At 34.8% G+C, this 26,982-nt stretch overlaps 1 protein-coding gene across 1 annotated transcript; it reads right to left on the bottom strand.

Annotated features, from left to right (window-relative positions):
• Positions 1–26,982, bottom strand: LOC142338167 (arylacetamide deacetylase-like). Its single transcript, XM_075387807.1, has 5 exons — positions 25,612–26,982; positions 19,765–19,996; positions 19,034–19,275; positions 1,096–1,195; positions 1–737 (listed from the first exon to the last, which is right to left on the bottom strand). Exons 1-5 carry the CDS (start codon positions 25,765–25,767, stop codon positions 226–228), a joined length of 1,242 nt encoding a protein of 413 aa, XP_075243922.1. The 5' UTR covers positions 25,768–26,982; the 3' UTR covers positions 1–225.

Here is a 26,982-nt window from a genome sequence, read left to right on the forward strand (position 1 = left end):
TTCACGATTAAGCTAGTTTTTTTTAAGAGACGTCTAACTAAGGAATTTGATCACTTTCTTCACAAAAAGTTTAGCCAATTATGTGGTATAATAAAAGCAGTTCAAAACAAAACCAGAAATTCGACTGTATGTGTGTTAATGAATTTCTAGATAAGAAATCACTAAAGCTCTTTCTGCTCATTGAGTGATAAGTTTGTTAACTAGCCGCGATAAAACTGTAATTTGTTATTGATTTGCTTTGATTGACTTGATGACTTTTCCTCGAATCATTTTCCCACCGATGGTGTTGTCGTTGAATGATCCGTGATAGCAATTGTCAATGTGAATGTGCTCGAAGCTCACATCAACTGACGTCAAAATAGAAGCCATAAAGAATGAACAGTCCCGGATAATGTCGATCTCGCAACTATAAATTACCAGATTCGTTTTGTTCAAGTTTTGTAGTAGCTTTTCAGGCGTGAAGATTGCATTACTTCTGTAGTCAAGGAACTTGGATTCGTATCGTTCTGCACATATTTTGTTACTGGCAGTTTTGCTGTTTGCTTGATCGTTGTTGTCTAGTTCAATTTTAGCTCCCTGAGGGTAGTTTTTTAGCTTGAGCGCCTGCACGCGTTCTGTGAATTTCTGTATGACTGTATCGGAGACGTGGTTATTGGTCATTCTGGCGTTCATGCACGAGGTGTCTCCGAGGAAGTAAAGGGACGTGAACATTGCCACGTCAGGTTTGTTGATCACACCTGCGAAACCATGAATTCTATTATTTTTGTCTATTTCGTCGAATTGTTTTCCCTCGTCCTCGGTCGCTAATTTGTAAATAGCAAAACTATTTAAGGATTGCCCTCCGCATTAATGGAGATGGAGTTGTTTGAAGCCCTGGATTCTCATAAAACAAAACTGTTTTGGGCTTTGTTTTCATAGAGTTTAAGGTTTTGATGGGAAGAATCAGTTTTTTTTCCATGCACATGCACGGAGATAACTTTTACTTAAATAAATATTGAAGTTCAATGGGTAAGTTTGATTCAGTATAAGTCTAGTGGATATGCTTTACACTGAAGAAACAATGGTTAAAAATTGTACTTGGAAAAATATATCAACCTGCAGGGTCTGTGAAGAATTCGTAATTTGAGGGCAAATCATGAAGAGTGTAGTAAGATGGGTAAATTGCGTGCACCGCTTTCAGTGGATATTTGTCCGCCTAAAATTGAATTCAATTTAGAGTAAACCGACGACTTGCGACAAATAATTGACAAAATAAAAATGGAAAACGAAACGGCGTCACTCCTACATCAAATGAGGAAACTTTAAATGGAAATGGTTTCATAAATTGCTAATTTTATTACAATGATTGACAAGGTTGATACAGATTAGTTAGCCATCCTGTTCTCTAACTTTTGTTTCTTCGTTTGTTCAAATTAATCAAGTACGTCTACAGATTTGAAGACAGCTTATACGACTTGCTTTTATTTAAAATGTGAGCTTTGACGTATAGGAAAACTTCATAACGGTAGACCAAAGGATGCATAACGTTCCTTGAATCATTCAAAACATTTGAAACAGCGGGAAATACGATCCGTCGCCTTAATCCTGTAGTAGCCTGATAATAAACACACATAAGTTTTAGGGGAATGAGGACAAATATTTTTTTTAAAGTTATGAAAAGAGAGAATTCAACAAAAAATTGCTTTTTTAAAGGTTCAAAATTTTGAAATCGAGACCTCTAACTGCTGGAAAAGAGTTGCATGTGCTCGCCGAAAAATGTAAAAGCCGAAAATGAGGCCGAATATTTTGGCTTTGCTTCGATCAACTATGTTTCCGTTATCTATTTAATTCAGAGAAACCACTTGCTTTGTATTCATCCTCTGTTTAAGGGACTGGGTTCAGAATAAAAAAAACATTCTAATTTTGAAGGTGCTAAAAGATCTTTTCCCAGCTTAAATTTTTAAAACTAATTAGGTGAAGCACCTGAAGAAGTAGTTTCATTGAAATATCTGGGAGTTTTCGTTGATAAAGGTCTTGATTTAAATCTCCATTTTGAACACGTTTGCAAAAGAATTAGCACAATTCAGCGGAATAGCTCCAGCTACATTTTTTTCTCGAAAGCCTATTTAATTCAAATGTATAACAGCTATGCCAAATAATATCCTATGGAATTTTAGTTTATGCTTCGGCATCAAAAACTAAACTGAATTCTATTCATTTTCTGCAAAAACTAACTATATAAGACTATTTTTAAAGACTATTTTCTGAAGAAAAGGAGAGCATGTATATCTTTTGAAGCTATACAACGTACAACGTGCTCTCAGTTTTTGATATAAATCTTGACGCTCTTGTTAAAGAGGTCCCGGATCAGATTTCACAAATTTCTCTCTTAGATTTTCTACAAGTTGCCAGTAAAAGGCCGATCACGGTCATGCTTTAGGTCAATTGTTCTTGTGCCAAAAATCAAAGCACAGACACAAAGGAAGTCCTTGAGATTGTAAAATTGTTCAATTTCCTTGACAAAGAAGTTTTTTTTACCAAATTTGGCAGCTAACAATGAAGTTTCTTCAATTTGAACTAATCTTAAAACTTGTACTGATGTTTTATTAGGTTTTGCATGTTTATATAGATTGTGGTGTTCTAGGTGGTGAATTGAACTAATGTTCGGTAATAATTTTTTATATTGTCTCTTTTGAGTCTGCGTGTCGCTGTATGTTCCAACACACATCTCAAGGTTTCAAACACAACCACTAAATTCTGTCAGAGAAACCGTTGGAGTCTCCGAATGCAACTTATATGCATTGGAGAAAATTAATTGTTTTGCTTGAGCCAAAAAGTGCACTCTTTTTTGACAGACAAAAACAAAAACGCTTGAACATATTCTGCAAAGATTTGTGCAGTACAAATTGAAAGACACTAGCTTACAATTCAAAATATACAAACCCCAACACCAAAAAAACACTCAAATAATTTATTCTCTGTGGAAACTGATGTTTACTTTATTTTTATCACAGTTGACTTAGTTCGGAATTGGTGTTTTCTAAATAACTCGTGTACTTTTTTGATGCAATTTTTAACTCTTGTACTCGTGTCATTTTTGAAGCAACCGCCATTTGTAACAAATAATAAAAACTTTTAAAAAAAAATTTCTTCACGGTTTCTGATAATTGTGCACTCCACTTCTGTTTGTGTCTAGCATTTAAAGGAACTAAATCTCTCAGGCGAACCCTCTTTGTCGCTTACACACCCATACCACACACATCAAACAAACGCAAATATGAATACACCCACACAAGTGTACAAACACACACACACACGCACACACACACACACACACACGCTCGAAAACACAAATACCACCCTCAACACCATTTTTGAAATTGATCTTTGCCCATTGTTCGTCACCGTTCATTTAGAGCTTGGTTGACTTATTTGGAAATTAGGTGTGGACTTCTTGTGGCAATTGTATCGGTAATTGTAAAAATGACACTAAAATTTGAAAGATTTAAAATGTTTCCAAAAAAATTATATTGTGATGTCTCATGAACGTAATAGGCACATTCTTTTTCTAAAGTCTCGAAGACATGTTAACTGTTAGACTAAGTAAACCAAATTTTGTTTTTAATAATGAAAAACCGCATTTTGCAGTACATACTATTTTCAATTTATTCTGACAGTTTTTGCCCTCTGCCTCTAGTAGTCTCGCATGTAAGGAACGTCAAAGGCGGACCATAAATGCTGTCATTTACTAGAATATAGATACATTGATTCTCAGTAAATTTTATGTCTGGGGTTTTTCAGTCTTCAGAGCTTTTTTAAAGAGTAAATTCTAATTTTTATGAACTGAATAAGAATTAAAGATTTTTCATCTTTGAAAAATTCTTTGTTTGGCTAATGAGGAGCTTAACTATAAATGAACTATTTATTTTCTTAATGACAGAAACACTCACAGACTTAAGAACAGTTCGAGGAGCAATTTCAAAAATCAGTGAATTGAAAAATTAAATTTCGAAAAAAGTATGAACATTTTTAAGTTGCCGATCCATAAACTCTAACTCTCAAAATCTTCTGCTTTTCTTATGATAGAAGAGGTTACTTCGTTCGATCTGCTCTAATAATATAGGGAATTAAGATAATAGAGATGAGAAAAAAATTCCATCTTTACTTTTCAGCAATGAATTTGGATGATTAGATGTTCCTTCCATGAAACCGATTTTTTGCGTCTCGGTGGTTTTGAAAATACTGAATTGGTGAAATCTGATGATATAAGAAGAATTGGTTACAAAGTGAACTCTAGAATTTAGAAAGGAAGAAATTTTTCTGTTTTTAGTTTTACATTTTTAAAGTTGATTTTTGCTTTTTTGAGAGCTCTAAACGGCCTGAAGTTGTCTATTTTTCAAAAATATCTGTTGGATGTAGAAAATCATTGGTAAATACAATACTTTTCAATCAGCTGAAGAATGCGAAATGGATAAGAGAGCTGTTTAACAAAATTTTGAGAAAAGGATAAAATAATTGATATTATCTCGAAATATTTGTTCAATTAGTTTAAACATTGTTAGCTTATACTCGAAGCTAAAGAATTACTCATTAATCACTCAAAAGAAACCGCATTTAACCTTACTAAGTTTAATACCACTTTCTCCTTGTTTCCTCTTAAACTTTAAGCAGTATGTTGCCCCCCCACCCCCCCCCCCCCCCGAGGATTTTTTTTCCATAAAAATTTTAAAAATTGAAGTTTTCCACTTTTTCAAATTTCAGACACTTTTGTCTGGAAATTAAAGCTAGATCCTGAGGACTACAAAATGGCACTTTTTTCTTAAAACGCCGGTTTAATTAAACCTTTAAAACGTTCCTTTTTCATCACATAGTTTATTTGTGTCACCTGAAGTTCTTTATCAGGCCTGATCGGCCTCAGATAAAGGTCCATTTTTTCCTCGAAGAGTTAATTTGAATACATAAGAGCAGTATAAAATTGGGTAGAAAATGATTTGACATCAAAATTGACGTCGATTTTCTTGATTGCACCAAGTAGAATGATTGATTAGTGTTAAAAAATTACACAACGACAGCAGTCTTGCTTTTGAAATATAGCATAAAGAAGAAATAGGAAATCAGATTTTTAATCCTCATTAATTTTTGTGCCTCAATATTTGTTATTTTTTTATGAATAGGTTCTTGCGCACATTAGAGTTGCAGTTATTTTATTTAAAGGACAAGTGTAAGTAGGACCAGTAGAAAATTAAAAATCTCATAGTCCTTATTAGAGCACTTCAGGTAATTGAAAAATTGGATTGAACTCTTGAACATTTCTTGTTTTTTTGCAACCTAAAATCAGCATTATTTTAAGATGCAATAAAGATTTAAGCTGCCCACTCCGAGGATTTTTTCCTATTCTTTCGAAATTTTAAAAATTGAAGTTTTCCCATTTTCAAATTTCAGAAAATTTTGGATGGAAATTAAGACTAGATCCTGAGGACGAAATGCCTTTTTTCTTTTTTCTCTTCGATGCGTAAACAAAAAGTGAAATCTTGACTGAAGAAAAAAAGACCTTTCTCGCATATTTATGCACCCGTTTTTGAAAAAATGTTGGAACTATTTCGAAAAGTTTTGAAAAAATGGTGTAGCAATTCTTCATGCGGGTTTAATTGAACGTATGAAACGTTCTTTTTTATCAAAAAATTTGTTTTTGTCACTGAAGTTCTTTATCAGACCTGATCGGCCTTTGAATAAGGTCTATTTTTTCCTCGAATAGTTAATTTAAATACATAAGATCAGTATTAAATTTGGTGGAAAATGGATTGACTTCAAAGTTCACGTCGAGATTTTCATGATTGCATTAAAGTAGAATGATAGATTATTGTTAAAAAATTACTCACACCGAAGGCGGAGGAGACGGCAGTATTGCTTTTGAAATAAAGCATAAGGAAGAAATAGGGAATTAGATTTTTAATCCTCATTAATTTAGTGTGCCTCAATTTTGTTTTTTTTTTGTATTGTGAATAGCTCCTTGTCTACAATAGAGTTGCAGTTATTTTATTTAAAAGAGAGGTGTAAGTAGGACCAGTATCAGAAAACTAACCCTAAAATTAGAGAAGTTTGACATTAACTTAGTCGTTTTTTGAAATTCTAGTAGTTTTGGAAATTCTCGGGTAACCATAGCTTTCTGATTGCAGATTGAGATGAAGAGAACGCTGAGACAATTGAGATCATTGAATCAGGTCTTCCAGAAACGAGAGACCACCAAACAGAAAAAGTTGAACGGTTTTAGTTAATAGAGGTCTGTCCTTAACAGCTGGTTCTATAGCCCAAAATTATGAAATTAGTTTTTTTTATTCGTCCTTTATTTATATCTCCTTGACAAGTTGCAATGCCTGATAGTGTATTTTTCCAAATCTGTCAATTGTTTTAAAATAGTCAAATATAATAAAACACATACTTTAAAAATTGATGAGAGCTTAATTTCAGCGGTGTCCCGTTTTTTTTTAAAACCCCTACTATTTTAAGGCTGTATATTTTAACCGCGATTTTTAAAACCGTATATCAATTAACTGGACACAAAATTAACGTCTACTTTGTTACAACCAGAATTAAGACTCCCTATAATTGAGGAAGTTTAGGTATCAATCAATTCTGATTATTCTCCATAAAAGAGATTGGAATCGGAGTGAAATAACTGAGGTGTTAGTAAAATGTTAAAGTAAAATAGTATAATAGTAAAATAGTAAAGTAAGTCCCAGTCGTTTCATTCTAATTTGAATCTGTAAATGAATGGCTAAAGATTGTCTGAAAATTGAAGCTAAAGACTCAATTGATAAATGCAAAATTATAACTTTCAGCAAATTAAAAATCTCATAGTCATTATTAGGGCACTTCAAGCAATTGAAAATCTGGATCGAACTCTTGAACATTTTTTGTTTTATTGCGTCCTAAAATCAGCATTATTTTAAGATGCAATAAAGATTTAAGCTGCCCCCTCCGATGATTATTTCCTATTCCTTCGAAATTTTTAAAATTGAAGTTCTCCCCTTTTCCAAATTTCAGACAATTTTGGATGCAAATTAAAACTAGATCCTGAGGACTACAAAGTACCCTTTTTCTCTACGATTTGTAGACTAAAAGGGAAATCTTGACTGAAGAAAAAAAGACCTGTCTCGCATATTTATGCACCCGTTTTTGAAAAAATGTTGGAACTATTTCGAAAAGTTTTGAAAAAATGTTGTAGCAATTCTTCATGCGGGTTTAATTGAACGTATGAAACGTTCTTTTTTATCAAATAATTTGTTTTCGTCACTGAAGTTCTTTATCAGACCTGATCGGCCTTTGAATAAGGTCTATTTTTTCCTCGAATAGTTAATTTAAATACATAAGATCAGTATAAAATTTGGTGGAAAATGGATTGACTTCAAAATTCACGTCGAGATTTTCATGATTGCATTAAAGTAGAATGATAGATTATTGTTAAAAAATTACTCACACCGAAGGCGTAGGAGACGGCAGTATTGCTTTTGAAATAAAGCATAAGGAAGAAATAGGAAATCAGATTTTTAATCCTCATTAATTTAGTGTGCCTCAATTTTTGTTTTTTTTTTGTATTGTGAATAGCTCCTTGTCTACAATAGAGTTGCAGTTATTTTATTTAAAAGAGAGGTGTAAGTAGGACCAGTATCAGAAAACTAACCCTAAAATTAGAGAAGTTTGACATTAACTTAGTCGTTTTTTGAAATTCTAGTAGTTTTGGAAATTCTCGGGTAACCATAGCTTTCTGATTGCAGATTGAGATGAAGAGAACGCTGAGACAATTGAGATCATTGAATCAGGTCTTCCAGAAACGGGAGACCACCAAACAGAAAAAGTTGAACGGTTTTAGTTAATAGAGGTCTGTCCTTAACAGCTGGTTCTATAGCCCAAAATTATGAAATTAGTTTTTTTTTTCGTCCTTTATTTATATCTCCTTGACAAGTTGGAATGCCTGATAGTGTATTTTTCCAAATCTGTCAATTGTTTTAAAATAGTCAAATATTTTAAAACACATACTTTAAAAATTGATGAGAGCTTAATTTCAGCGGTGTCCCGTTTTTTTTTAAAACCCCTACTATTTTAAGGCTGTATATTTTAACCGCGATTTTTAAAACCGTATATCAGTTAACTGGACACAAAATTAACGTCTACTTTGTTACAACCAGAATTAAGACTCCCTATAATTGAGGAAGTTTAGGTATCAATCAATTCTGATTATTCTCCATAAAAGAGATTGGAATCGGAGTGAAATAACTGAGGTGTTAGTAAAATGTTAAAGTAAAATAGTATAATAGTAAAATAGTAAAGTAAGTCCCAGTCGTTTCATTCTAATTTGAATCTGTAAATGAATGGCTAAAGATTGTCTGAAAATTGAAGCTAAAAACTCAATTGATAAATGCAAAATTATAACTTTCAGCAAATTAAAAATCTCATAGTCATTATTAGGGCACTTCAAGCAATTGAAAATCTGGATCGAACTCTTGAACATTTTTTGTTTTATTGCATCCTAAAATCAGCATTATTTTAAGATGCAATAAAGATTTAAGCTGCCCCCTCCGATGATTATTTCCTATTCCTTCGAAATTTTTAAAATTGAAGTTCTCCCCTTTTCCAAATTTCAGACAATTTTGGATGCAAATTAAAACTAGATCCTGAGGACTACAAAATACCCTTTTTCTCTACGATCCGTAGACTAAAAGTGAAAACTTGACTGAAGAAAAAAAGACCTGCCTCGCATATATATGCACCCGTTTTTGAAAAAATGTTTGAAAATTTTTTTAAAAAATGTTGGATCCGTTTTTCACGCCGGTTTAATTGAACGTTTAAAACGTTCCTTTTTGATCGCATAATTTATTTGTGTCACTGAAGTTCTTTATCAGGCCTGATCGGCCTCAGATAAAGGTCCATTTTTTTCCTCGAAGAGTTAATTTGAATACATAAGAGCAGTATAAAATTGGGTAGAAAATGGATTGACTTCAAAATTGACGTCAAGATTTTTATGATTGCATTAAAGTAGAATGATAGATTATTGTTTAAAAGTTACTCACACCGTCGGCGCAGGTGACGGCAGTCTCGCTTTTGAAATATAGCGTAAGGAAGAAATAGAAAATCAGATTTTTAATCCTCATTAATTTTGTGCCTCAATATTTGGTATTTTGTTTTTTGAATAGCCTCTTTCCTAAAATAGAGTTGCAGTTATTTTATTTAAAGGACAGGTGTAAGTAGGACCAGTATCAGAAAAATAACCCCTAAAAATAGAGAAGTTTGACAATAACTTAGGTCGTTTATTCTAGTAGTTTTTGAAATTCTCGAGTAACCATAGCTTTCTGATTGCAGTTTGAGATCAGGTGAACGCTGAGACCATTGAGATCAGCGAATCAGTTCATAATTATAACTTTCAGCAAATTGGAAATCTCACATAGTCCTTATTAGAGCACTTCAGGCAATTGAAAAATTGGATCGAACTCTTGAACATCTCTTGTTTTATTGCGAATTAAAATGCGCATGATTGCTGCCGAATTTGGGCCTACCATTTACTCCAAAAATAAACAAATATTAGTTGTAGGCCATGAGTGTATAAACGAGTGACTGATTATGCCACTGCCCAGAATTTATCCAAATTTCAATTTCAAAGCTGCAAGAGCTGAGTTGACACATTTAGAAAAGATGGCCAACCTATTCGCGTGAACACAATCATAATGCTTTATTGGAAAGCAGGCAAATCGAAAATTCTTGAGATCAATGATCTGCGTAAAATTATAACAACCTCAAAAGCCGTATCCTCAGCAATTTTACCAGTAACCCACGTTCTCCAGATGCAGCATGAGTTGACATCGAAATCCAAAACGCAGTATGCGTTGCCGTCGGCATTTTGATATACCCGATATGTTCCAGGAGTTTTTAAAGTTTGTCAGCATTGAATACCACCCGCAGCGTTTTTTTAGTATTTTTTAATCCATTTTTGACATTATTTCTCAACGGTTCTAAATTTTGGATAGCGGATGGAACTATTACGTCATCGCAAAAACATTTCTATTGAGTTTATAAATTAGAGAAGTTTGACATTAACTTAGTCTTTTTTTGAAATTCTAGTAGTTTTGGAAATTCTCGGGTAACCATAGCTTTCTGATTGCAGATTGAGATGAAGAGAACGCTGAGACAATTGAGATCATTGAATCAGGTCTTCCAGAAACGAGAGACCACCAAACAGAAAAAGTTGAACGGTTTTAGTTAATAGAGGTCTGTCCTTAACAGCTGGTTCTATAGCCCAAAATTATGAAATTAGTTTTTTTTATTCGTCCTTTATTTATATCTCCTTGACAAGTTGGAATGCCTGATAGTGTATTTTTCCAAATCTGTCAATTGTTTTAAAATAGTCAAATATAATAAAACACATACTTCAAAAATTGATGAGAGCTTAATTTCAGCGGTGTCCCGTTTTTTTTTAAAACCCCTACTATTTTAAGGCTGTATATTTTAACCGCGATTTTTAAAACCGTATATCAGTTAACTGGACACAAAATTAACGTCTACTTTGTTACAACCAGAATTAAGACTCCCTATAATTGAGGAAGTTTAGGTATCAATCAATTCTGATTATTCTCCATAAAAGAGATTGGAATCGGAGTGAAATAACTGAGGTGTTAGTAAAATGTTAAAGTAAAATAGTATAATAGTAAAATAGTAAAGTAAGTCCCAGTCGTTTCATTCTAATTTGAATCTGTAAATGAATGGCTAAAGATTGTCTGAAAATTGAAGCTAAAAACTCAATTGATAAATGCAAAATTATAACTTTCAGCAAATTAAAAATCTCATAGTCATTATTAGGGCACTTCAAGCAATTGAAAATCTGGATCGAACTCTTGAACATTTTTTGTTTTATTGCATCCTAAAATCAGCATTATTTTAAGATGCAATAAAGCTTTAAGCTGCCCCCTCCGATGATTATTTCCTATTCCTTCGAAATTTTTAAAATTGAAGTTCTCCCCTTTTCCAAATTTCAGACAATTTTGGATGCAAATTGAAACTAGATCCTGAGGACTACAAAATACCCTTTTTCTCTACGATCCGTAGACTAAAAGTGAAAACTTGACTGAAGAAAAAAAGACCTGCCTCGCATATATATGCACCCGTTTTTGAAAAAATGTTTGAAAATTTTTTAAAAAAATGTTGGATCAGTTTTTCACGCCGGTTTAATTGAACGTTTAAAACGTTCCTTTTTGATCGCATAATTTATTTGTGTCACTGAAGTTCTTTATCAGGCCTGATCGGCCTCAGATAAAGGTCCATTTTTTCCTCGAAGAGTTAATTTGAATACATAAGAGCAGTATAAAATTGGGTAGAAAATGGATTGACTTCAAAATTGACGTCAAGATTTTTATGATTGCATTAAAGTAGAATGATAGATTATTGTTTAAAAGTTACTCACACCGTCGGCGCAGGTGACGGCAGTCTCGCTTTTGAAATATAGCGTAAGGAAGAAATAGAAAATCAGATTTTTAATCCTCATTAATTTTGTGCCTCAATATTTGGTATTTTGTTTTTTGAATAGCCTCTTTCCTAAAATAGAGTTGCAGTTATTTTATTTAAAGGACAGGTGTAAGTAGGACCAGTATCAGAAAAATAACCCCTAAAAATAGAGAAGTTTGACAATAACTTAGGTCGTTTATTCTAGTAGTTTTTGAAATTCTCGAGTAACCATAGCTTTCTGATTGCAGTTTGAGATCAGGTGAACGCTGAGACCATTGAGATCAGCGAATCAGTTCATAATTATAACTTTCAGCAAATTGGAAATCTCACATAGTCCTTATTAGAGCACTTCAGGCAATTGAAAAATTGGATCGAACTCTTGAACATCTCTTGTTTTATTGCGAATTAAAATGCGCATGATTGCTGCCGAATTTGGGCCTACCATTTACTCCAAAAATAAACAAATATTGGTTGTAGGCCATGAGTGTATAAACGAGTGACTGATTATGCCACTGCCCAGAATTTATCCAAATTTCAATTTCAAAGCTGCAAGAGCTGAGTTGACACATTTAGAAAAGATGGCCAACCTATTCGCGTGAACACAATCATAATGCTTTATTGGAAAGCAGGCAAATCGAAAATTCTTGAGATCAATGATCTGCGTAAAATTATAACAACCTCAAAATCCGTATCCTCAGCAATTTTACCAGTAACCCACGTTCTCCAGATGCAGCATGAGTTGACATCGAAATCCAAAACGCAGTATGCGTTGCCGTCGGCATTTTGATATACCCGATATGTTCCAGGAGTTTTTAAAGTTTGTCAGCATTGAATACCACCCGCAGCGTTTTTTTAGTATTTTTTAATCCATTTTTGACATTATTTCTCAACGGTTCTAAATTTTGGATAGCGGATGGAACTATTACGTCATCGCAAAAACATTTCTATTGAGTTTATACCCTGCATGTATATGTTCTTGGTTTTTATCCTGCTTGTTTGTGTGCTTCCTTCATAACAAAACAGTTAAAACGGACGGCCGATTACTGATGTCTCTGGAACAGTTTACTTGACCCAGATTGTAGGGCCGACATGGTTTTGCTTGATTTTGAAGTTTGCGCTCATATTGCCTCTCAAAAAAACTATCCACAACCAATGCTATCAGGAATTCCATCGAAACCAATATTTTGAACAAAAAATGGAGAATTAGAACTAGAAAAGGTTTTCTCAGAAAATCATGAACTTACTCTCGCTCCTAAGGTAATACCAGCCCTCGCGTTAAAAAAAACAGAGGAAAAAGAAAACTCCTTTGAAGCTATTGTTGGTGAGATAACTAATGTATCAGGTCAACACATCTAAATAGCTGTGTTATTGAAAGAATGAGCGATCTTTGCCCATATTTTCAATCAAATTATATCGAATATTGGCTGTTGAACCGTTGATTTAGGTCTTAGAGGTAATTTATGTGTGAAATCCTGTTTAATATTTTTTTTAGTTGTCGCTCTCCATGCATCCTCAGGGTTATGTCGAAGCGGCATATCGTGAATCGTTAGTTAATTTGATCCGCACCTTTAACCCTATAATTGGGTCCCTAGTAGGGTACACAGTTTTGCAACATTTGGACTAGAAATTTGTGCAACATAGCTGCTAGCAAAATATCAATCTGGATTTTTCAGAATTTTCGATTATACACTGTTAGTTTTTGTTTGGTTCGCTGATTTATGCCTGCTGAATTTTTAGGGTTTTAAATTCGATCGTTTGATATGGAGAGTATGATTTTTCCGCCTCGTAGACTGAGGCAGCTTTTGAATTTTTTTGATTTAGATCAATATAAAGATAGCATAAAAGAGATCAGACTTTTTGTTTTTCGATGAAAGGCTTTAAGATAAAAAAAATGCTGTCGAGTCATTATTCAATTTCAAACAAACGCAAGTTGTTTAGTGCCTCATTCGTGAGGCCACTTTGTGTTTTTGATGTCCTTTGAACTTTGGTTTTGCTTATTGTTCTTTGGACGCCGAAGTAGATAAAAAAAGATTTCGGCGTTGAACAGTTTGTTGGCTAAATACAGGGTTAAATGACCAGGGAGTGAATGTATACGCTGTTAAATTATAGGGGTTAAATAAGTTGGGGGTGAAAAGAAGTAAAACTATTTCAATAATGCGGCAACAGCAAATTGGAAATCTCACATAGTCCTTATTAGAGCACTTCAGGCAATTGAAAAATTGGATCGAACTCTTGAACATCTCTTGTTTTATTGCGAATTAAAATGCGCATGATTGCTGCCGAATTTGGGCCTACCATTTACTCCAAAAATAAACAAATATTGGTTGTAGGCCATGAGTGTATAAACGAGTGACTGATTATGCCACTGCCCAGAATTTATCCAAATTTCAATTTCAAAGCTGCAAGAGCTGAGTTGACACATTTAGAAAAGATGGCCAACCTATTCGCGTGAACACAATCATAATGCTTTATTGGAAAGCAGGCAAATGGAAAATTCTTGAGATCAATGATCTGCGTAAAATTATAACAACCTCAAAAGCCGTATCCTCAGCAATTTTACCAGTAACCCACGTTCTCCAGATGCAGCATGAGTTGACATCGAAATCCAAAACGCAGTATGCGTTGCCGTCGGCATTTTGATATACCCGATATGTTCCAGGAGTTTTTAAAGTTTGTCAGCATTGAATACCACCCGCAGCTTTTTTTTAGTATTTTTTAATCCATTTTTGACATTATTTCTCAACGGTTCTAAATTTTGGATAGCGGATGGAACTATTACGTCATCGCAAAAACATTTCTATTGAGTTTATACCCTGCATGTATATGTTCTTGGTTTTTATCCTGCTTGTTTGTGTGCTTCCTTCATAACAAAACAGTTAAAACGGACGGCCGATTACTGATGTCTCTGGAACAGTTTACTTGACCCAGATTGTAGGGCCGACATGGTTTTGCTTGATTTTGAAGTTTGCGCTCATATTGCCTCTCAAAAAAACTATCCACAACCAATGCTATCAGGAATTCCATCGAAACCAATATTTTGAACAAAAAATGGAGAATTAGAACTAGAAAAGGTTTTCTCAGAAAATCATGAACTTACTCTCGCTCCTAAGGTAATACCAGCCCTCGCGTTAAAAAAAACAGAGGAAAAAGAAAACTCCTTTGAAGCTATTGTTGGTGAGATAACTAATGTATCAGGTCAACACATCTAAATAGCTGTGTTATTGAAAGAATGAGCGATCTTTGCCCATATTTTCAATCAAATTATATCGAATATTGGCTGTTGAACCGTTGATTTAGGTCTTAGAGGTAATTTATGTGTGAAATCCTGTTTAATATTTTTTTTAGTTGTCGCTCTCCATGCATCCTCAGGGTTATGTCGAAGCGGCATATCGTGAATCGTTAGTTAATTTGATCCGCACCTTTAACCCTATAATTGGGTCCCTAGTAGGGTACACAGTTTTGCAACATTTGGACTAGAAATTTGTGCAACATAGCTGCTAGCAAAATATCAATCTGGATTTTTCAGAATTTTCGATTATACACTGTTAGTTTTTGTTTGGTTCGCTGATTTATGCCTGCTGAATTTTTAGGGTTTTAAATTCGATCGTTTGATATGGAGAGTATGATTTTTCCGCCTCGTAGACTGAGGCAGCTTTTGAATTTTTTTGATTTAGATCAATATAAAGATAGCATAAAAGAGATCAGACTTTTTGTTTTTCGATGAAAGGCTTTAAGATAAAAAAAATGCTGTCGAGTCATTATTCAATTTCAAACAAACGCAAGTTGTTTAGTGCCTCATTCGTGAGGCCACTTTGTGTTTTTGATGTCCTTTGAACTTTGGTTTTGCTTATTGTTCTTTGGACGCCGAAGTAGATAAAAAAAGATTTCGGCGTTGAACAGTTTGTTGGCTAAATACAGGGTTAAATGACCAGGGAGTGAATGTATACGCTGTTAAATTATAGGGGTTAAATAAGTTGGGGGTGAAAAGAAGTAAAACTATTTCAATAATGCGGCAACAGCAAATTGGAAATCTCACATAGTCCTTATTAGAGCACTTCAGGCAATTGAAAAATTGGATCGAACTCTTGAACATCTCTTGTTTTATTGCGAATTAAAATGCGCATGATTGCTGCCGAATTTGGGCCTACCATTTACTCCAAAAATAAACAAATATTGGTTGTAGGCCATGAGTGTATAAACGAGTGACTGATTATGCCACTGCCCAGAATTTATCCAAATTTCAATTTCAAAGCTGCAAGAGCTGAGTTGACACATTTAGAAAAGATGGCCAACCTATTCGCGTGAACACAATCATAATGCTTTATTGGAAAGCAGGCAAATGGAAAATTCTTGAGATCAATGATCTGCGTAAAATTATAACAACCTCAAAAGCCGTATCCTCAGCAATTTTACCAGTAACCCACGTTCTCCAGATGCAGCATGAGTTGACATCGAAATCCAAAACGCAGTATGCGTTGCCGTCGGCATTTTGATATACCCGATATGTTCCAGGAGTTTTTAAAGTTTGTCAGCATTGAATACCACCCGCAGCTTTTTTTTAGTATTTTTTAATCCATTTTTGACATTATTTCTCAACGGTTCTAAATTTTGGATAGCGGATGGAACTATTACGTCATCGCAAAAACATTTCTATTGAGTTTATACCCTGCATGTATATGTTCTTGGTTTTTATCCTGCTTGTTTGTGTGCTTCCTTCATAACAAAACAGTTAAAACGGACGGCCGATTACTGATGTCTCTGGAACAGTTTACTTGACCCAGATTGTAGGGCCGACATGGTTTTGCTTGATTTTGAAGTTTGCGCTCATATTGCCTTTCAAAAAACTATCCACAACCAATGCTATCAGGAATTCCATCGAAACCAATATTTTGAACAAAAAATGGAGAATTAGAACTAGAAAAGGTTTTCTCAGAAAATCATGAACTTACTCTCGCTCCTAAGGTAATACCAGCCCTCGCGTTAAAAAAAACAGAGGAAAAAGAAAACTCCTTTGAAGCTATTGTTGGTGAGATAACTAATGTATCAGGTCAACACATCTAAATAGCTGTGTTATTGAAAGAATGAGCGATCTTTGCCCATATTTTCAATCAAATTATATCGAATATTGGCTGTTGAACCGTTGATTTAGGTCTTAGAGGTAATTTATGTGTGAAATCCTGTTTAATATTTTTTTTTAGTTGTCGCTCTCCATGCATCCTCAGGGTTATGTCGAAGCGGCATATCGTGAATCGTTAGTTAATTTGATCCGCACCTTTAACCCTATAATTGGGTCCCTAGTAGGGTACACAGTTTTGCAACATTTGGACTAGAAATTTGTGCAACATAGCTGCTAGCAAAATATCAATCTGGATTTTTCAGAATTTTCGATTATACACTGTTAGTTTTTGTTTGGTTCGCTGATTTATGCCTGCTGAATTTTTAGGGTTTTAAATTCGATCGTTTGATATGGAGAGTATGATTTTTCCGCCTCGTAGACTGAGGCAGCTTTTGAATTTTTTTGATTTAGATCAATATAAAGATAGCATAAAAGAGATCAGACTTTTTGTTTTTCGATGAAAGGCTTTAAGATAAAAAAAATGCTGTCGAGTCATTATTCAATTTCAAACAAACGCAAGTTGTTTAGTGCCTCATTCGTGAGGCCACTTTGTGTTTTTGATGTCCTTTGAACTTTGGTTTTGCTTATTGTTCTTTGGACGCCGAAGTAGATAAAAAAAGATTTCGGCGTTGAACAGTTTGTTGGCTAAATACAGGGTTAAATGACCAGGGAGTGAATGTATACGCTGTTAAATTATAGGGGTTAAATAAGTTGGGGGTGAAAAGAAGTAAAACTATTTCAATAATGCGGCAACAGGGAACGGCTTTTTTTGTTCTGGCCATCAATGTTGCTTGATTTGTTAGCAACAGAGAATGTGTGAAACAGAAAAACTTTGTTATAGTAAATTTTGGATATTTGACAATGAAGCAATAATTTTTGATCGACTGGTGAACCACTTTACACTATAATTTGTCCAAAAATTGAAGCTAAAGACTCAATTGATAAATGCAAAATTATAACTTTCAGCAAATTAGATATCTCATATCGTCCTTATTAGGGCACTTAAGGCAATTGAACAATTGGATCGAACTCATGAACATTTCTTGTTTTATTGCATCTTAAAATCAGCATGATTTTAAGATGCAATTAAGATTTAAGATGCCCCCAAGGATTTTTTCCTTTTCCTTCGAAGTTTTAAAAATTGAAGTTTTCCCCTTTTTCAAGTTTCAGACAGTTTTGTATGGAAATTAAAACTAGATCCTGAGGACTACTTGACTTAAGAAAAAAGACCTGCCTCGCATATATATGAACCCATTTTTGAAATGTTTAAAAAATTTTTAAAAAATGTTGGATCAGTTTTTCACGCCGGTTTAATTGAACGTTTAAAACGTTCCTTTATCGCATAATTTATTTGTGTCACTGAAGTTCTTTATCATACCTGATCGGCCTTAGAATAAGGTCTATTTTTTCCTCGAAGAGTTAATTTAAATACATAAGAGCAGTATAAAATTGGGTAGAAAATGGATTGACTTCAAAATTGACGTCGAGATTTTCATGATTGCATTAAAGTAGAATGATAGATTATTGTTTAAAAGTTGCTCACACCGACGGCGGATGTGACGGCAGTCTTGCTTTTGAAATATAGCATAAGGAAGAAATAGAATATCTGATTTTTAATCCTCATTAATTTTGTGTGCCTCAATGGTATTTTGTTTTATGAATAGCTTCTTTCCTACAATAGAGTTGCAGTTATGTTACCTAAAGGACAGGTGTAAGTAGGACCAGTATCAGAAAAATAACCCCTAAAATAGAGAAGTTTGACAATTACTTAGGTCTTTTATTCTAGTAGTTTTAGAAATTCTCGAGTAAGCATAGCTTTCTGATTGCAGTTTGAGATCAGGTGAACGCTGAGACAATTGAGATCAGTGAATCAGTTCATAATTATAACTTTCAGCAAATTAGAAATCTCATATAGTCCTTATTAGAGCACTTCAGGCAATTGAAAAATTGGATCGACTTAAAATGCGCATGTGCTGCCGACTTTGGGCCTACCATTTACTCCAAAAATAAACAAATATTAGTTGTAGGCCATGAGTGTATAAACGAGTGAATGATTATGCCACTGCCCAGAGTTTATCCAAAGTTCAAAGCTGCAAGAGCTGCGTTGCCACATTTAGAAAAGATGGCCAACTTGTTCGCGTGAACACAATCATAATGCTTTATTTGAAAGCCCGCAAATCGGAAATTCATGAGACCAATGATATGCGTAAATTTATAACAACCTCAAAAGCCGTATCCTCAGCAATTTTACCAGTAACCCACGTTCTCCAGATGCAGCATGAGTTGCCGTTGAAATCCAACACGCAGTATGCGTTGCCGTCGGCATTTTGATATACCCGATATGTTCCAGGAGTTTTTAAAGTTTGTCAGCGGTGAAGACCACCAGCAGCGTTTTTTAGTATTTTGTAATCCATTTTAACGCCACCACTTTGGTAGCAGTAAGTTTACCTGTTGAAGTAATTCTAAGGCAACATTGGTGACCAAGTTTCCGCCAGCACTGTCACCAAACAGTTGGATATTGTCTTTGTCAATATTGAGCTGTTCGCTGTTGTCAAACAACCACTTGACCAGTTCTACACAGTCCTCTACTGGAATGGGGAAAATATTCTCTGGTGCTAATCGGTATCGAATGAAGTAGACCTCACTGTTTGTGGAAGTGGCTACTTCAGCTATTGGCCCTGTGTACTCCTCTGAAAACCAGCAACTTTTAAAAAATTTGTATTGGATCGGCTCTAATTTTTCACTTATGAAGTTAGCGGGTATCAAATGCATTTTGTATATTTTATCAAAAGTATATTGTATATATAATGTATATTTTAGCTTAAAAAATGCAAGATTGGGCAAGTTTTTGAGCAATTGAGGAGAATGTATTCACATTATATATTTTGGAAAATCCAAATAAAATGTAATCAAAGGTATTCATCTATCGAATCGTCCAAAAAATCAAAATGGTCCATGAAATGCCCAATGAATTTTTCATTTTGAACACAAGAACTCATGCGATTACTTAGTTCTAAATTGTCACCAATGAGGCATCAAGCATTATTTTGCTCATAAATTTACATTCTTCAACCTAAAGATAGCTACGAAAGATTTTTTTGTGTATGGGTAGTTCGCTTCGAACGTAATGTAAGTGTCTACCTGCACGATGTAACCATCATTTTGTGAGTTTCACCTACCTGGATTTCCGATAACAAATCCACCGCCATGAACGAACACCAAAGTGGATTTGGCCTTAAGTTTTGTAGTTCGATTCTTCTTGTACCTCAGAACTTCTCGCCTGTCGTCACCTTTGTACACGCTTTCCAATTCCCTTTCTGGCTCATTGCCGAGACACCAGCCGCGAAGCTGCCGTAGTGGCCGGCCATTGCTTCTAATTGTTTCCCCACTCGATAGCTGAGCTGACGAGAACTAAAAAGCGTCAGAATTAAGCTCTGAAATGTGCTCCCTTTTTCAATGATTTATTAGAGTTGATCGAGAAGATATCGGGAAACACTCAATTCTAAGGAACGTTAAAGTTAATACATATTTGAGCTACTAAATGGGCTTCTAGCTACCACGTAATGGAAGATCGAATAAGAAATCGAACGTTAGAATTTTTCAATAAATCCTTTCTAACTCAAAAGCAAACCGTGGCTCCGATAAATAATTTTTGTGACCTGTTAAAATTGTTTTGAAATTAACAACTTGATCGGGATCGGATCTCATTACAAAATTTATAGCTTTGAAATGAAACATTATTTGTCTAATTATAATATAAAAATAATAAAATTTTTCTGGTGCTGTTGTCACAACAAAAGTACTATAAATGAACATTAACTTATGAAGAAAAGCACCTGCCAAATCGCCTGTTGGGCCACATGGCTAGTTTTCAACCGTCTCGCAAAATTAATTTATTCTGGAAAGGTTTGGTCCTCATTTAATGAACGTTTTCCTTAAATAGGAATCTCGATTCGTCTGTTGTTGTTTTATCCTTGTTCTTCGATGAGTCCCATTTCACTGTGCGGAGGGCTCAAAGAGCCCCGTGCGCGAAATTGACAACTTTGATGGGTTTTTTCATAGGTTCTGTTGTGTTGATACTGTTGGCTCTTCTTTGTTCTTTCCAGGATTGGGATCTTGTGAGGAAGTGTAGCGTTGTCTCGTCTTCCTGGTTGCAGTGTCCGCATCTCAACTAATCCGAATCTTCCAGCTTCGACCACCATTCCGTGGGGCTTCTTCGCGGGTGTCAACTTGTTCTATCCCGAGGGTTCCTCTCACACAGTAATTATAGTAGTCGGAGTCTTGATTCACTTGCAAAAATTCTTCTCATTTTTCTTTGGTACTCTGGATGGAATTCTTGGTCTTTGCAGGGCCGCATTGTCTGACTCGTACGAACAACTTCAATTGCATGTTGGAGATCTCTCGACTTAACTCTCCAAGATTTACCGACGGGGCGTTGCCTGAACTGCAATATTCTTGATGGTCCTTGTGGCTGTCTCTGCTTGTTTGTTGAAGGTACACTAAGGGTCATATTCCACTCCCAGAATATTCGGGTGTATCGTATACTTCCCATCTTGCAGTAGGGCAAGCTTCGGTTGGCATTTGACAGCTGTTTCCTTGAGGTCCAGGGAAAAGATCGTGTCTTTGTCTTTTCCGTGATGATGGCCATGCAGTGCTCCTTTGACCACTCCGCAACAGCTATTGCTTTCCGCATCTTTTCTGCGCAGACCTCGTTATTTTTGTTGCCCGTGTGCAGGGAGTTGTCATCTGCGTAGATGCCACATCTAGACTTTTCGATCAGATTGGGGAGGCTGCTAGTTCTGAAATATACGGCAGCGGGGAAAGAGGGCTTGCTTGCGGGACTCCTTCCTTTACGACCATCTTCCGGCTTTTGGCGTTTCCCATCTTGACTGTGGCTCTTCTGTCTGAGAGAAGCATGTCAACCATTGTAGGCAGGTTCATCCTCAACATGTCACGAAGGAAACCGCCTCTCCAAATCCTGGCGAACGCAGCTTTGAGATCTATCGTGACGTGCAGGGTTCTGCGTTTCTGGAAAATTTCGAAGGCTTTCTGGGCATTGTTTACTAGGGAGTCTAAAGTGGCACGTTTCGGGCGAAAAGCAGACTGCTCCTCTGCGTTTTCCCGTTCTTCAGAGCCAAGTCAAGTTGTTTTATCCTCTACGTTTGTATCAAATTTGAGTTAACAAGTTTACCGGCGTGGCCGAAGACCCGCGTCGACTTTTTCGGTGATGTGAGTATTTCACGCTCCAACTTTTAATGAATTCAACGAATTTGCGCGCGCTTGGGTGGTTGGCGGCCTTATCAATGAAAATAAAATTTCCGCCGATTTAACAACGCTAAAGAAGTAATGCTAACGTATAAGTTATATCCGGAAACATTGTATCCTTGTTCAGCCCGAGTATTTTTTTGTTTCCTTATAGCCCCCAAATGACCGGAGCTCAATGTGGATAGCATTGAGGCCTCCAAGTGAGAAAAAATCCCTCGATATTAGAATGTTATGTTAATAAGATTTTTTTTGAAAAGAATGGTTGCTCCCAATTGAGATTGCAGCGTATCTCATTTTTAGGACATATAATGACTTGGTTTGAGTGAACAGGTTTCTTCTTCAAGATTGAGGTTATTCTTCAAGAGTGAAAGTGTCTTCAACAAGAATAATTCTGTCTTGGATAAAAGGCAATTATCCGGAGATTTATGATTTTTCCTCAAAAACAAATAACGGGTAATACGAACGTTGGAGAAGGTTCTCGAACGAAAAGGAAATTAGTCTAGTCAAGTTTCAATGGTTGCGGCCCCCTGATGAGGTTTTGTTTAATCCTGGACCTTTTGTTTTCCCAAGGAGTAGTCTTTTGTTGATGCTGGTTTTTCTATTGCGTGAAGGAGCATAGTGAGCCAACTGATATGAGCAAAAAAATACCATTTTTATTCCTATTTTTAAATGATTTTAAGCATAGTCGTGAGAAATAGAATTTTTGCAATGAAATTACGATGTTGAATTTTTGTTAACTCTGATTCACAGCGTTGAGTGGACGCCGTTTCTTGAAAGCAATCCTTCTTTTTTAAGAATACTTTTTACCAATTCTTATCAGCAGTTCTGCTACCCAGGAGAGGCAATGACGTTTTTCCAAAAAAAGTTTATCGCGGTGTTTAGCAAATATTCAGATATTTTGGAATATATCTTTTACTATGAAAAATTATTCTTTTATTAAATGCGAGGAAATCAGTTGAAATGAATTTTGTTCCCAAAAATCCGAAATAAATTTTTGGAAATCCGTGGATTGATTGGCGTTTTAAACATTTAATCAAAACTTAAATTTAAAATTAAATTTCACAAAGTCTCGGTAAGTACGCACATAATGTTCCGCGTACGCACATAATGTTCCGAACCCTCTCATCCACATTCTTGACTTAATTGGCTACCAAATGTTGAAGAGATACAAAAAATGTAAAAATTTACATTTTTATTCAATAAACCACTAATCGTTCAATAAACCACTAATGGTATAAAATAATGCCACGTTGGAGGGTCGATGAAACTGGATGTTAATAGGTTTACTAGAAAATACAATAATAAAACATCAAACTTTAATTACGACCAAAACTCGATGTCTATTTTTTTTAAAAAAAATAACAGAATACAGAATCAAATTCCCATCAGATAAAACCTTAACAGTCCAAATTGACCTATATTTCATAGGAAAAGTTATGGTACCTGTCCTCAATCGACTGGGTAACAGGTCGACAAAAAGACCAAAAAGTTGCGAAGTTCAATAATACGTTTCTATTCCTCAAAACAATTAATTTCATGATTAATACAATCAGATATTAACAGAAATCAAATGTTATTTTGTATCTTCATAGGAAGCAATTGAGACCTTTCATTATCCAGTGTACGTCATGCGACTTCAAAAAGAAGGACAAATACCGGCAAAATTAAAGAGATCTATTCAACTTTGCGCGAAAATGACAGTGAAGCCGTTAAAACCATAAATTTGTCATTATGAGCATTAAAAATGTTCAATTGCGCAATATTTCAAAGACAATGGGACCTACCATTAATGTTATAATTTAAAAAGAAAACAAATTCTTTAAAATGTACAAATATACAAAAATCTCGAACATTTGATGAAATCTCGTAACAGTATTGACAGGGCCGAGAAACATGGTTGAAATTAAAACCTGTATAAAGATCAAATTATAGCTCTTTGGAAATGCGATTTGACCTGCCTTTTTAGTGAAAAACTACAACTCGACTGAAAAAGAAATTAAATTAGCGAAGCTAAAAAATGCAAATCTTTTTGAAAACAATTGTTCTTATTATTGTGAGTTATAATTCGCGAGATTGAATTACATTGTGACAAATATGTGAGCAAAAAGGAGACAGTGGAAAGAATGTTTTTTAAAAATTTAATTTGAAAGTCATTGAAACAAATAGCGATAAACTGAAAACTCTCAATAGGTTAAGTTATAGTTCCTGGGGAAGCAGTTGAGCTCATTTGACTACAAAATATTACAAGCAAAACAATAAATCCACAATATGTTTTCCAAAACAATTACTCACAACCCTAAAAACCATGATCTCAACTCCGAAACCATAAGATGTGTTTGTTGAGCCTCTGTAAATAGGCAGCAAAATGCCTCTGTCAGTAATTGAGCCCTGATTTGAAATTCTTGACAGTAATTTACATAAAAGAACTTTGAATGCAGACTTATTTTAAAAAGGGGCCGCGCCCAACTAAAATCTAAAAACTTTTTACCGTAAGGAGCCATGGTGAGATCAAAATCAGCCCTGATATGGTTGTGTGGCAATGAAAACAATTAATTGCTCAAATGGTTGCGAAATGAACCAGTTTTTAACCAAAATTTTTCAATATTTCATATAAAAAATGCAATTTGTATATTTATCGAGTTTAAATTTGCGAAATTGGCAAAAATGTAATTGCAGAAGATACATAGGCCAGCAGGAGTGAAACTAGCAAAAAATTGGCAAAATTTTAATTCAGACGATTCTTAAAGCCAGCGGGAGTGCAACTAGCTCTTTTTTTGAACAAAGAACGTGACCGCAGTTTTAAGGTGCGCACTTCCAGCAGATTTAAAAGTGGGCAAAAGAAGCATGTCCCATTTTTGATGGAAAAGTCTGAATTTTGAGAAGTTTAGCATAATTTTTAGCTAAATATCTCGGCTCGAACAATTTGGCTACCTTCCTCTATCTTTAATTATAAAATCAATCCCACTACCGATGACAATCTTACCATATTTAAGCAAAATTGAAAATTTGGTCAAAAATACTGAAAATGTGAATAAAACCAACGGAAAAGCGTCTACTTTTCACAAAACTTTAAACCTCGATAACTCCCTGTCAAAAGCAAAAATCAAAACTTTTTGCTTTCATGTTCTACGCTGGACGAGCTTTCTAATGATACCACTCACAACTCTCTACGATGATTATATCGATCGACCAAAATTGACTGATCAAGAAAACCCATTTGATTATATAGTTCCTCCCCCCACTAAAGTTGGTGGGAACAATAAATTGGGTTTTAAAAGAAGTTCTATTATTCTGAATTTCTAAACATTTTGATTTAACTAAATTCTTAAAGTTTTTACTGATTTTCATTGAAAAGTTCGACCAATTTGCCTAACGGGTGTATAGTATAGACTACGATACTTTTTACATACAGATAGAAACTTTTTACAAATAGTGACCCCTGTATGCGTTTATGGCCGTCATTTTGTTTCCTGCCCGGCCCTTGTAGCTGTAAACACGTTTGTGATTAGAATGGAAAAGCAATCGAGGCATTATTTTGAAATTTTTGTATTTTAGGGCCACTTTCTTGAATTTGCTTTTCCTAACCTCAACTCGTGAAAGGGCAGGAAATTGTGTGCAACATAGAAACTTGTTATGAATTATTTTTATTTAGCATAGTTTTGAATTAATCTTGTGATTTAATGAGAATAAACTTTGAGACAACTTAGATCCGGCGTAATTATTCAGTTTTTAAGCTTGTTTACCTATTCATCAATACGTACCAGCTTGGGTAATATGCGACGTATTGGAATGTATAAATGTGTGTAATACGTAGGAAACTGGAGTCTGTCGTCGATCTGAATTTGTTGATAGAAAAGCGAGGCTAAAATGGCGACCAAAACCACAGTTATGAAAACAAAACTTCGAGTAATACTCATTCTTTGTTGATGGCAGTTGGTCAAGTTAATGTCGAATCTAGATCACTGAACTCTGTGTAAAACTATGAATTTGTATGTTGTACTCAACAAATGCAAGGAAATTGATACGAAGTAATGTCTCTAAAGTTTATGTCAAGTACAACCACATGCTAATCCCAGTGAAATTGCCTTTGCTTAGCAAATATGTTCGCCTAATAATAATAACAATAGTAGATGTCTGAATTGTACCTCATATATCGCGATTGAGCTCTGGTCTCAAGTTGTGGTAATGCTCACACGTTTTCGTCAGCGTATTTCTTTTGATAAATGTCGACATGTTATTGTTTGGTTATGGGGAGATAACAGCAATTGGGCTTGCCTCGTAGTTTCACAGTTGATAACAGGCGTAGTTTGTTGTACCATAATTTAAATTATATTTCAAAGGTTTATGTATTGGCAATCTGGTTCATGGCGGAAATAAGTAGAGCGATGTTGAACTAGGCTTTACCGATGAAATACGAGTACCAAAAATAGAATAATTATGATAATTTTCAATTGCTTTAGTTTAGGCAGGAAGCGGTTGTTAACAATACATGAAGAGAATAGAACATTAGGTTTTTCGTACACTAGTTTTATCAATAGATAGTAATGCGGACGATTAAATTGAAGTGAAAGAAAATGGGTAGAAAAATATTCAAGAGCTTCGTGTTCAAATTTTGCAGCGCTTTACTCTGACGAGTACTCTGATCAGGTCATATTTTAGGCTTTTCATAAAACTGGATTCATACGTTTTAAGACAGCTAATGTTAATTTTTGACAAATTTTCTATGGGTGTATAAGGATTCCCCCTTGATGTATTTGAACCATTTCTTTTATATGATTTAATCCCTGTCGCTTAGTTTATCTATCTCCTTTGCTCCCTTCTTTCAAGCAAGCCTCTCACGGGCAGTATTTCACAGCTTCCTGCAATTTCTTGTGACAATGTCAGTTTCGATGACCTGTTATTCTTTTATATCAATATTTGCTATCTAAGAAAGCAGCGTGTTACCTTGCCTACTTTTCTTGATCAATTAGTAACCACTGATGAGTTTTGTACTATTTTTCGTTTTTCGTAATCCATGAAGCAAAATTTGACTCTCATTGTCGTCTATATTAACATCCAACAAGAAAGATCGATAATGTGCTGATAAGTTTGAACCTATCTAACTTTAAATATTATAATCAAGCGTGAAAGCT

This window comes from Convolutriloba macropyga, chromosome 1 (assembly GCF_964194025.1).
Source record: "Convolutriloba macropyga chromosome 1, txConMacr16.3, whole genome shotgun sequence".
Classification (NCBI taxonomy): Eukaryota; Metazoa; Xenacoelomorpha; order Acoela; family Convolutidae; genus Convolutriloba; species Convolutriloba macropyga.

Coding starts and splice junctions, on each gene's coding strand:
- LOC142338167 (XM_075387807.1), bottom strand. CDS start 25,767: ATGAGTATTACTCGAAGTTTTGTTTTCATAACTGTGGTTTTGGTCGCC. Junction 19,997..25,611: donor GTCGCATATTACCCAAGCTG/GTACGTATTGAT, acceptor GACGCTTTTTAG/TTCTCGTCAGCTCAGCTATC. Junction 738..1,095: donor ATTCTTCACAGACCCTGCAG/GTTGATATATTT, acceptor ATGGTTTCGCAG/GTGTGATCAACAAACCTGAC.